Source organism: Ailuropoda melanoleuca, chromosome 1 (genome assembly GCF_002007445.2).
Source record: "Ailuropoda melanoleuca isolate Jingjing chromosome 1, ASM200744v2, whole genome shotgun sequence".
NCBI classification, from domain to species: Eukaryota; Metazoa; Chordata; class Mammalia; order Carnivora; family Ursidae; genus Ailuropoda; species Ailuropoda melanoleuca.
Window position 1 is genome coordinate 163,890,589 of NC_048218.1, and position 11,702 is coordinate 163,902,290.

At 42.4% G+C, this 11,702-nt stretch overlaps 1 protein-coding gene across 4 annotated transcripts in view; it reads left to right on the forward strand.

Annotated features, from left to right (window-relative positions):
* Nucleotides 1-2,987, forward strand: part of SNX10 (sorting nexin 10) — a 66,361-nt gene extending 63,374 nt beyond the window's left edge. For all 4 annotated transcript variants that reach the window (XM_034669473.1, XM_034669487.1, XM_034669481.1 and 1 more), the window contains 2 exons: nt 519-731; nt 1,187-2,987. In XM_034669473.1, the coding sequence (XP_034525364.1) occupies nt 519-731; nt 1,187-1,268 (295 nt within the window). In that variant the 3' untranslated portion in view covers nt 1,269-2,987. The remainder of the gene's footprint in view (nt 1-518; nt 732-1,186) is intronic.
* The last annotated feature ends 8,715 nt before the right edge of the window (nt 2,988-11,702 follow it).

Here is an 11,702-nt window from a genome sequence, read left to right on the forward strand (position 1 = left end):
CCATAACGCTGGGATCACGCCCTGAGCCGAAGGCAGACGCTTAACCGCTGTGCCACCCAGGCGCCCCCCGTATTGGCTTTTTAATACAATTTTTAATAGTCGTTGGAAGTTTTGATGTTTCATGACAGCCTCGCCAATAGATCACAGAACAGACCTACTGGTTGGCAGTAAAAAAATTTTTTTAAGTAGAATACATTTCTATGACTATAAGCAAAATCTTCCCATAATTAATCCACATGGTCATAACAGATGGTTAAATTGAAGAAATGTCCTTGAAGTTATTCTTTTAACAGATGTTCTTAACTATTAGCTTCATGTTTTTACTCACCTAAATTTCCAAATAATTGAATAAAAGTTAACATATGCTTTCCTTTTAATAGGCAGAGGCTTTCATGGTTGCAAAGTTTGCCACCGTGGAGAGATGACTTCGGTGGCCCCTTCCTGACGTTTTGCTCTCTCCTACCCTCTAATTGTCCATCCCCAATCGCTGATCATTTGTCCTTTTCCCTTCCACACAGGGTCCTCCAGAACGCACTCCTGCTCTCAGATAGCTGCCTCCACCTCTTCCTGCAGAGCCATCTGAATTCGGAAGACATCGAGGCTTGCGTTTCTGGGCAGACTAAGTACTCCGTAGAAGACGCCATTCACAAGTTTGCCTTGATGAACAGACGTTTCCCTGAAGAAGACGAAGAAGGGAAGAAAGAAAACGATATAGATTATGATTCAGAAAGGTATTTCCTTGCATTTCGATGTAATGTATATGTGTTTGGATAATACGGAGCACACATCTGCGTGTGTATAGATATATAGACACACTTCACTTTTTTGTTGATGTAATACTAAGATAATGAAAAAATTAATTGACTGAGATTTTATTGAGCTGTGACAGCTCATCGTAGAAGTCCTCACACACACCTCCACACTGAATTAATGAATGCAGTAGAAATTCAATTATCTGCATTCTGATTATGTGACTTTCATTTAGTCAGACTTGAATTATTCGCGTTTAAATTATCTAGCTAAAAAAGTATCCAACTGCACTCCAAATGGCTAATTAAAAGTCCAAATTTCCTGTCTCTCTTTGTGACTGGAGATAATTAAAGTTCTCCTCTGTTACTCAGGCTTTGAGTGTGTTGTGAAAACCAATTTCCTCTTTTTATTATTTTCCCCCTCTCTCCTTTTCCAGTTCATCCTCTGGGCTTGGACACAGTAGTGATGACAGCAGTTCACACGGATGTAAAATGAGCACCGCTCCGCAGGAATCCTGAAAAATAATTCTAATGTTACCATCTTAGGAAGAGCAACTCATGTCCACTCATGGAGAAGAAAGCTTGCTAATAATATATCCTTACCTAAAGCTCACTGTCATGATGTTAGGTATTTACATTCTTAAAGACGGTGGGTTGTTTATTAGTGGTATTTTTATGTTGTCTTATTTCGGCTAAGCTTCTGTAAAAAGCTAAAAGGCCTGTAAATGCAAGTCCCCTTTAGAGGCAAACATTATTGGCAACAACAAGACCCTGCTCTGGAATGAAATGATACATACGTTTAGAAAAACCTACTTGGCTTTACTCAATTTTAAAAGATAGGTATATAGGTAGCCTGCATTTAAAAATCCAGATAGCGCATTCCTTCCTCTATCAGTGGCCCAGTGTTTGCATAAACGCAGCCTGTATGATCTTAACCACTGTGGAGCCTGACGCATAAACCAGGCCGCCTCTCTCAGACATGTGGCCGATATTTTGTGGGCACCTCCCCTGCGCTGGGAAAGACACTTGGCTTTTGGGTGTTCGAAATATTTTAAGAAGTTTCACCTTTCCGGTATTTTATGTCACACTTAGATGGAAAGTGTATCTTATGAATAGAGACATGTTAAAATAATGTTGATGTCTTGTACAAAAACAAATAGTGCTAGTCATGTTGCTTATATCTGCAATATATAGATTCAGAAATACAATTTCATTGTCCAGATTCACACATGGTTTCTGGAAACAAGTAGTTTGTTTTCATTATCATCGTGTGATTAGAATTTATGGGTTAACTATTTTCTGACTAAATGTTCAATTTCTCATCACTAGATAAATTTCAGTGTCAGTGGTGGTTACTTGTCACTTATTTTTAAGTTAGAAATGGGATCTTATAAAAACTGATAAGTTTATCAATAAATATTCCCGTAATTTAGAAGAGAATATCAACTTGCTAATTTAAGAATTGTTCATTTTTAAAAAGCCCTTTCTTTTAAGGCATTTGCCTGAGGATTGGTGTCAGTTAATAAAATGTCTTCTTTTTTAGTGGCCCAAAGATAAAAGGTCTTAGATAAACTACACTGAACTTCAAATTTCAGATGAGGCAGCATTTTCTTGAGATAATTATCCAAGTTTCTTCTTCACTGAATGGTACGGAATATCTCTGAAACCACTGGGAAGATATTTTTACATAACTGGAGTAACTTGTTGCTTTAATTAAATGTTACCTCACCTCATTTTATTTTAACTGGGAGTTTAAAAGTTACCATATTATTAAAAAGTCTTTGAAATGCCCGTAACTAAGGACAGAAAAAAATTAAATTTAGAATAAGAATGATCTCCTTAATTTTTCCTTCTTGTTTTTGTTTGGTCCAAAACATTACTGAGCTTTTGTAAATATTTTGATTTAATGTATCTTGGATCTTGTTACTTTATCATGTAAGACTCATTATTTTAGTACAGGGAGAAAAAAAGATTTAGCAATTTCTTTTTATTTGCTAACATGTAAAGTTTGCCATCCAGTCATTTAAGAGCCATCCTTAGCTTGCTGGCAATATGTATTTGAGTTCACATTATTTCTGTTTTACAGCAGTTTTTGAAAAGCATGTAATGTGCCACCGATTGTCTTATTATTTTTAGATGATGTAACATAGCCATCAAAATTGATATTAGGTATGCCAAATACTGTGGTATGTAAACTTCACAAGATCATCGTTTTCACATTAAACGTGAAAAAATCAAGTTCAGTTTGTTGGATCACTTATTTTATACAAGGGGATATATTTCTTCTTGCACCTAAATTCAGTGCGTTTTTGAACAAGAAGTAATGAGAAACTTTGGTGAGATCTGCTTAATAGTCATTATAGTTGTGCACATTTGAGTCTTTTAGCCTTGGTTTGGTGGTTGTGATACCTAAGCATTAGCTTCTTAAAATTGATTTTCTGCAACTGAGATATTTAGATGAACTTCAGCCCCCCATGGCTTTCTGGCTTTGTTCTAGTCTCTTATTTTTCTCTGGCATATTTTTAATAAAGCTTTCTTTAGGACAAGAACATAATTACTAAGTAACTAAATTAAATAGATGTCTATTTAAAACTATCTTTAATGGAACTTAAAGAATTCCAATCTTGGATGCTTTATTATTTACACACTGCAAAACTGTTTCCCCGACTAATTTTGAAAGGATAAATGATTCACCTGTAAAGCCGTTTTATGTGTTTTGTTTGAGAACTGATCTTATATATAACCCAGAGCTGTCAACAATGAAAGTCAACAACCTGTTACTTAGGGCTTCTTTAAAGTCTCTCTTGGAACAAAGTGATTTAGATTCCAGTTAAAATTTCCAGTTTTAAAAATTACCAAGGAAAAACAAATGTTTATCTTTAAGTAGTTATGTCCCTTAAGATAGTAAGTATCTTGCAGGAGCTTTTCAAGCCTAATGCACATTTTATTGAATAATTAAATACAAACAAATAATATGCCATAACCTTACTATAGTAAGGTAAAAGAATAAAATTTCTTTTATGGCTATTAAGAACATAAACAAATTCATTTAGCCTAGTCACAATTACCGTTATATCCAACAGTAAATTGAATGCTGTTTTGAACTGGTTTTTTTTGGTGCCTTAAGGATTCATCATTATTGAGCTACTGTGATACAAATATGGTTTTCAGTATTTCAGCTATAAAGGAAAAGACCCTTTTCCACAAAAGGCCTCTACAGTTTTAAGAGAAAAATAACAAAACAAAAGCTTAATCCGTTGCTAAATAGTTTTCCTCTTAATATTTAAATTGCTTAGTCGATGTCCTGTGAATTCAATGTAGCCATCTTTTCAATGGAGAAAACCATTTATTTCAACATAATTTTCTCGTTTTGTTTGGAATATAGACCTTTTCTTACTTTATTATATAGAAACACATTTTCAAAAAGTAGTGCCGTTCGAAATTAATTACCACAGTTTGACATTCAAACCATAGATACAATTTTCTTTGCCAAGAAAGGTCATAAGACATTAATACACTGTAATAGAGGGAGTTCTAAAATTAGAAGAAAAATGTAAGTAAGCAACAATTTCTTTAAAATTTGAAATATTTACAAAGGATTTTGCCTCTGTTCTTTGCCATATGCCTCTCACGAACAAGTCACCATTGTCCCTTTAAGTCGGACACAATTGCTCTTCACTCTTGTTGGAAACTTTTCTAGATCATTATTATGAACCCTGCATTGGACACTAATTTATTTTAGCTGCGCAAAAACTCTGGTAGTTAATGATCCTTTTCTCTTTCTCCAAAATTCCAAAGACTTCTTTTCAAAAGATACAGAAGAGAAGAGGGGAAAAAAATTAAGCTACAGTTTTCTGCTGAGCGTAAACTCTAGTCTAAAGACACTATGCAAATGGCTTATGCTAAAGAGGAAAATACCCTTTCTCTCCCCCACAGAAGTGTAGATTCATCCCAAAGCCCACACCGCGCGTCTTTGCTGCTGTAGGCGCACAGCACGGGCATAACTTGTGGTTGTGTTTTTGTTCGTTTCTTACCTCCGGGTCTTCTTTATAGCTTTGCCCCCACCCCACTGGCGGTGGCGCTCCCGCCGCTGCACCCTCTGCCGCCTGTTGGCTGCGGCGCCGCGGCGGCTCGCGCACACTCCCCCGCGCCGCGTCCCGCACACGCGCGCTCCCGCCTCCTCCCGCCCGGGCGCTCCGCCGGCGGCGGCTGCGGCGGCGACTGAAAAGGTAGCGAGCCAGCCGGCCTCCGTCCGGTAACCCATGGCAACCGCCCTGGTAACCCATAGCAACTGCGCTGCGGAAAGAAAGAAAAAAAAAACACCCGGGTGGAGGGGGGCGGTGGGTGGTGAGTGGGCACAACAACCGCAAAAAGACAGCGATTTACAGCACAAACCTGCAGCGCCCTCTCCCCTGCCCCACCTGCTGCCAACGTGGGCACCGCGAGGCCCCCTTCCCAATGTGAAAATGACAGCTCCGGCTGCTTGAAAAATAATGAGAAAACAAGAATGCAGAGGGACCTCGGGGTGGGGTTGGGTTTGGGGTGGGAGGGAGCTTTGCATAGCGATGCCCCCCCCCCCGCGCCCCGGGCCTCCGGGCTCAGTGGTGTCCTGGGGCCCCGCTGGGTTTGTGAGCGCGCGTGGAGCCGCGACCCCGCCGCTCCGGTGGGGTTCGGGACGGCCGGGTCGGCGTTGGCCGCGCCGGAGCCCGGGGAGGAAGCGGCGGCGGCGTTGTTGCTCGGTCTAGACCCGAGTCTTTGTTCTGCAGATGCTCGCGGCGCTGCGGCCCCCGGCCCCGCCGGCCGGCGCGAGAGGGGGCGACGACGGGCCGCCCGGGCCTGGAGGCGGTGAGGCCTGGAGGGGCCCCGCGAGCCCCCCGAGGTCGCGGCGAGGCTGGGGCACCACCCGCGCGCTACCTCTGGGTTATCTGCGCACGCACCGCACCCATTAGTTAACCTCTTTCCTCTCCAGTCTCGCCAGGACCCTAAAGCCTGCTGCGCGGACGCGCCGTCGCTTAAACTAGCCTCCCCCCCGTTTAGGGAGGGAGGGGACAGTCGCGCTTGGTGGCGGGACTGGGCCTTGGGGTAGAAGCGCGTGCCTCCGGGTCCAGAAGGGGCCCTAGGTTAGAGTTTAATGACTGTGCGTGCGGGGGAGGGGGGTGAGGAACAGGCGGGGGGGACACGAGTCCTCCACCGCTTTAGGCTGCGGGCCCAGAAGCAGGGCTGTGTTCTTCGTCTGGAAAAAGAGGCGCGCGGCTGGTGGCATAACCCGCTGCAAGGCCGCTGGAGGACAGAGGGGGGCGCTGCCGGGCCAGCGCCGCGGCGGCAGCGGCCGGCCGGAGAGCGCGCCGCCAGGGTCTGGCTAGCTGCCCGCATGGTGGAGTGGTGTTAGGGGTTCCAGGTGGAAGGAACCTGCGCCCCAGATAGATTTCAGTCCGTGTCTAGGAGTATCGTCTGCTCGCTCGTGGATTCGCAGAACCCCCCAGCCCTCAACGAGAAGAGGATGCAGGAAACATCCGGCGACTGGTTCCATTCAATACAGATCACCTAGGCACAGGCAAGTCAATTCCGCAAGGAAATGTACTGGGGTGAAGACCGGCCGCCCTAGGAAGCTGAAGTCCACAGTTCCAGGTCTAGTTCAAATGAGCTGTGATTCCAAGCTCATTTTGATGTTTTAGAAAGGAAAACGTTTGACCTGGATGATTTTTGAACTCCTTTGAGATCTTAATCCGTAGTGATTGTCCCTCTGTAGATGTGTACCAGTTACAAATCCAAAGAGCAAAGCCATCAGCAACATCTCTTTTGGAGGCAAAGACCTATACAAGTGTAACACACACTCACTTGTACAACGTATGTACCTGAACAGGTGATTAGATCAATAGTGTTTTATCTAACCTTTGCTGGTAGACAAAAGGGAACCTGTCTATGTAAAGAATGCTATTTTAATCCTTTCATTAAAAAGAGAATCTTCCAAATATATATTTTTGCTGCCACAGATCCTAGGGCAACTTGGTTTATTTTCAAAATATGCACGTTCTGGGTTCCACTGCCTACTAACCACCTGGCACAGAGACCGTGTGAACCTTTAGAGGTAAAAGGTAGCTCCTTGCCCGCCTGGGGATCCATTCAATACCATCCCAGCCCTCTGCATCGTGGTGTACTGGGAGCCCTGTGCTTCAATTTAATTTTTTTTTTTTTTAACAAAAGCAATTACAGAAAAGTGCAAATTTAACGTGTGACATTTAACATTTTGCCATGCAGGCAGCCTCCACTTAAATGGGGCCTTTCTGCAGAACAACAGGAGCCAAAAGGCCTTGTGTCACGGAGTAATGTAAGACATGATCTGGCCTGCAGACGCACAACGAATCGGGAAGGATTTATGTAATTAATTGACCAGTCTTAACCTGTTATCGTGATGTAAGGAATTTGGAACTCATTAATTTGGGCTCTGACAGATTTCATATTAGAGCTGGCAAATATGGATTGAACCTCTTATTCTTGTAGCAGCTGGAATTTCCATGACAGTGAGGATTAGTGAAGAAGACCTATTGCTGGAGTCAAACTGCCTCTTTGCAATCAGTAGCCCTGCTCTGCATTAAAGGGATAATGAAAAAAAAAAAAAAAGGAAGAGGCATATTACCTGGCTGAAGAAGCCGAAGGGGCTTGTGAAGGGGCTTGTGTTCACTCTGCTGGTATGTGTGTTGAGCTCCAGCATTTGCAGTCGAATGAAAACATTAATTTCAATCATAAAATTAGGTGGTTTTCCAAGCACCTTGAGAGAACGAGAAGGTAGAGAGGTTCTCAGGGTCGGGTTTGGTATTGTTGTCAAAGGTAAAAGGGATGAAAAGACGGAGCCTTTGAATTTCCTCTATGTGAACACAGAGACTGTATGAAGAAGAAGATAGAAGTCCTCTGAGGGGCAAATGGTATTTCTTGTAATGTCATATCCACAAATGAGCAATTCAGAGCCTTAAAGGAGAGCCTGGCTTTCTCAGGAGCCACTCACTGTCTCCTGCTCAGAGCTCTTTTGCGGACCTCAGGAAACCCAGAACTCACATAATGAGCCTTTCATTGATCATCCAATCTCTGTCCTCTTCACAGTATAGGATGTCTAGTGAATCACTACTTTGGAAATGTCTAATTTCTTTTTTGAGATTTTAAGAAAACCGAGTAAAAACCTAACTTTCATTTTTCCCCCTTGACAATCAGAAAATTGCTAGGTTGAAAAAAGTGTCTCAAGATTAGACTAAATGTCTTCTTTTCCTTCCTTTCACAATACTTTTCCCCTATTGCTGTGCTACGTGATAAGGTTAGTATAACAGCTGCCGTAGGGATCATTAATACAGGAAGATAAGCAAAGTTTCACATTTAAAACATTTCCAGGGTATCATTTGCCTCCTTCTACTGATAAAGAAGCCTTTGGTAACAAATGCAGAAGCAGGCACTGAATATTTAACTTTTTAGACAGAAAGCCCACTTGACCTTTCCTAATGCATCGTTATTCATAAATACTCTCCAGAGTTGAGCAGTGACTGCTCTTGAAATGCGTTTTTTCACTTGCATGTTACCTTTAAAAAACTTCCATTCAAGCAAAACTTAAATTGTAATAAAACAAATATTGTGATAATATAAATCTTTGCAAAACAAAAAGATTTCCAGTCTACCTCCTCGCCTCCCTTTTTGTGCTGTCTGGATTCCAACTGAATTCCAAAGTACAGAATTGTCTTTTTAGTTAGTAATAATGGGATTTGATTTAGCAACAGAGTACTTGGTACAAAGATTTGTTTTGTGATTATCTCGTTAACGACTGATTTCTTCAGCTTTGGTTCCATTTAAATGAAGGCATAAAGATAAACATTAGAACTTGGCATCAATATAGTAATGTTATCCTTCTCATTGAGAGAGCTAGTAGTTGGTATTGGTATTATTTCAGTGGGAAGGCTGTGAAGATAAACAGTTGATATCAGCTGACTTGGATAACTAGTATAAACCATGACAAGGGCGATTAATAGTGTATATAAACACACTTCAAACTTGTATACATGATCTCAGCTCTCACCTACAGATTTCTTTGTATTTTTTTTAAGGGTAATTTGTAAGTTGACAATTACAAGGTTATCAACTCGTGCTGTGTGTACTGTTTATGTATTAGAAGTATGGAATGGACATATTGAAGCATGATTTGTCGGAGAGAGTGTTGACTGGAAGGAAGTCTGGTGAATTGAGTTCTGGCTCTGCCACTAGCACATACTTAAAGGTAGCTGCCGAGCCCTCTGGACTACATTTTCCTTATCACTGCGATAAGAAGATTGCATACAGAATGCAGAATGTCTTTAAAGGTATTAATAAGTGTTGTTTAAAAAAAAAAGGAGGTAGGTTGAAGGTTTCCATGGTCAGTTACATTTTAGACACATTGCATTAAACAAAATTTAACATTAATTTTTTTCCTGCAGGACTTGTCAGTGCCTTTCATATATTAATATACACTGTGAATATCTTAAGTATCTGTGTGTGAGAGGGGCCGGGGGTGGTGGTTTCAGTATGCAGTTTCCTTAAACTGATTTGAAGAAGAGAATCTAAAATTCTATGATTTTTGAATCTGTAATACTTTGGATCTCTTCCCAGAATGAATAAGGGGCACTTGCTCTCACCCTAGGTGTTCCTGAGGTAGGGTGTGAAGAATGTGTGAGTATCACTAAGTAAGAAGGATTCCCCTTCAGAGAGCAAGTTCTACGAAGAGGCAGGGAGTGTGGTACTAAGTTTAAATCTTAGTTTCACTGCTTACAAGATAAGTGACCCGGGAATAGGTCACTTAACCTGATGGAATTTCTTTCTTCATTTATAACGGGAGGATAATGATACAACATGAGGCCAGGTGTGAAGTGCTGATGAAGTCACTGCATGTTCCCTCAGCCTGGAAGGGTCTTTGCTTTTCCCCTTCCAATGTCTTTTTGCTTGGCTAATTCCTACTACTTAGGACTCACGTTATGTGTCCTATGCACTGATGACCGATGTCGACTCTGAGCACACCCACTACAGGTCGGGTTCCCTTTCTGCAGCAAGACCCACGACCAACCTCGTATCCCCTCCTGCCTTTCTGGCAGCACTTCTACCCCTGCTCTGCATGGTTGGTCACCAGTCTGTCTGTCCCTCTGTTCAGGCAGAAGCTCCTGGAGGGTGAGGACTGCGTTTCCTCTCTGCCTCCTACCCCCTACCACCCAGCAGCAGCCTACAGTCTGATACGGGGCACATTCCAGAGGCGATATTGAGTTACTGCCATGGGGTGGGTGACAGGCCCGCAGACCCTCAAAGCCTCTTTCCTGTGGCAGAACCAGTAAAGTAGAAGAGCTTGGGGAGCGGGAGCAGGGAATTCAGAGATGTTTACCTCCTTGAACTTGGAAACTTTGGTCGTCCTCAGGGTGCAGGAGAACCCTCTGTTACGGGGCCTCGTTTCTCATTTCCTGTCTGTAGTAGGCCTTGAGATGGTGACATAATTGTCCATTCGTGACGTCTGCATGGCAGTCAATAAATGCTTGGCTCGAGATTACTTTTTTCATTGATCCTCGAGACCATTCAATGAAACATTCTGATAAAATATTTCTTTTAGACAACTTGTTTCTGATAAGACCCTGTGCCCACTGCGGTGTGTATACAGTAGAGCAACATCCGAAAACTGGTGGGTGATTTCGAGTGGAAAGATTTGACTGTGTGGACAGGTTAGCATTTGCTCCAAATGTCTGGGCTCTGTCATATAACCCTATATAATGGTGAAGCCCAGACTGATTTTTAAAGAGGAACTGAAAAGTAATTCAGAGTTTTACTAAAGTCTCCTAAAAAACACTGAAGGAATCTAATTTTAAGCCCCAAACTTTCTGTTTCTCTGTCTCTCTCTACATAACACACACACACACACATACACACGTCCCTCACATTCTTTGTCAGTTTTTTTGAAACTTCTGACAACTTCAGTGACTGTCCAAACTTCCAAATCACAGCCCACACTGGCTCTTGTCTTTCTTCCCCTCTTCTCTATCTTGTCATCTCCATCCCTTGCTCTTCTCTCGTAAATTGGTGACAACATCTCCAATCCTCTTGGTTCCTGCCCTCACTAATTCCAACCTGCACAGCCAGAGCTCATGTAGTTGGGCAAAGACAGACTTCTGCGGAGCGGGGGCAAGGGGCCCGGGGGCTGGGTGGGGGGTGTGTGGGTGTGGGTATGCTGGGGGCGGAGGGTGGGAGACATCTGGCTCTACTCACAAGGTATTTTTCTCCCATCACAGAAGTGAGCAGAGGAACCCCCTAGTCTACCCCTGCCAATACAGCTCCCTAGAACTCCTAATTTCTTTTAGGTTCAATAGTAACAAACGGTAGTTTGCATCCCCTTTTTACTTTCCTCTCTGTAGGTCTGTCTACCAATTTCATCCTCTGACCTTCAGGGGAATTCACCTAAAGCCACGATGTGAAAATCAACCTTGTTTCTAAGGACCGTTGGAGAAAGAGACTGTGACCTTTGGTCATCCACTACAAGGATCAACAGCTCTTTTTAGAAAATTATTTTACATCCATGTGCCTCATGCTACCTGTGAGGCCCAGTCTATGGCCGGATCACTTGAGCTCAGAGTCAATGTGTCAGAAGCCTGGGTGAGGCTAGGGAAGGGCAGAAACTTTGCGTATGGATCGAGCACGCCCTCCAAGCACAGGAATTGTGAACTTGTACAAGCGACGTGGGACTGTGCAGAATCTGCACGGGGCAGGCGCCATGTCGATGGGTTGGATGCAGCCTACGGGGGGGTTTAGAATGTGTATATGTATGTATACACATACATGTATATGTATATATTTAATATATAAATTATACATTTATATATACATTATATACACATATATGTATAAATATAAAATAAATATAAATGAATAATAAAAATAAATATATAATTTATATATTAAAATATATAT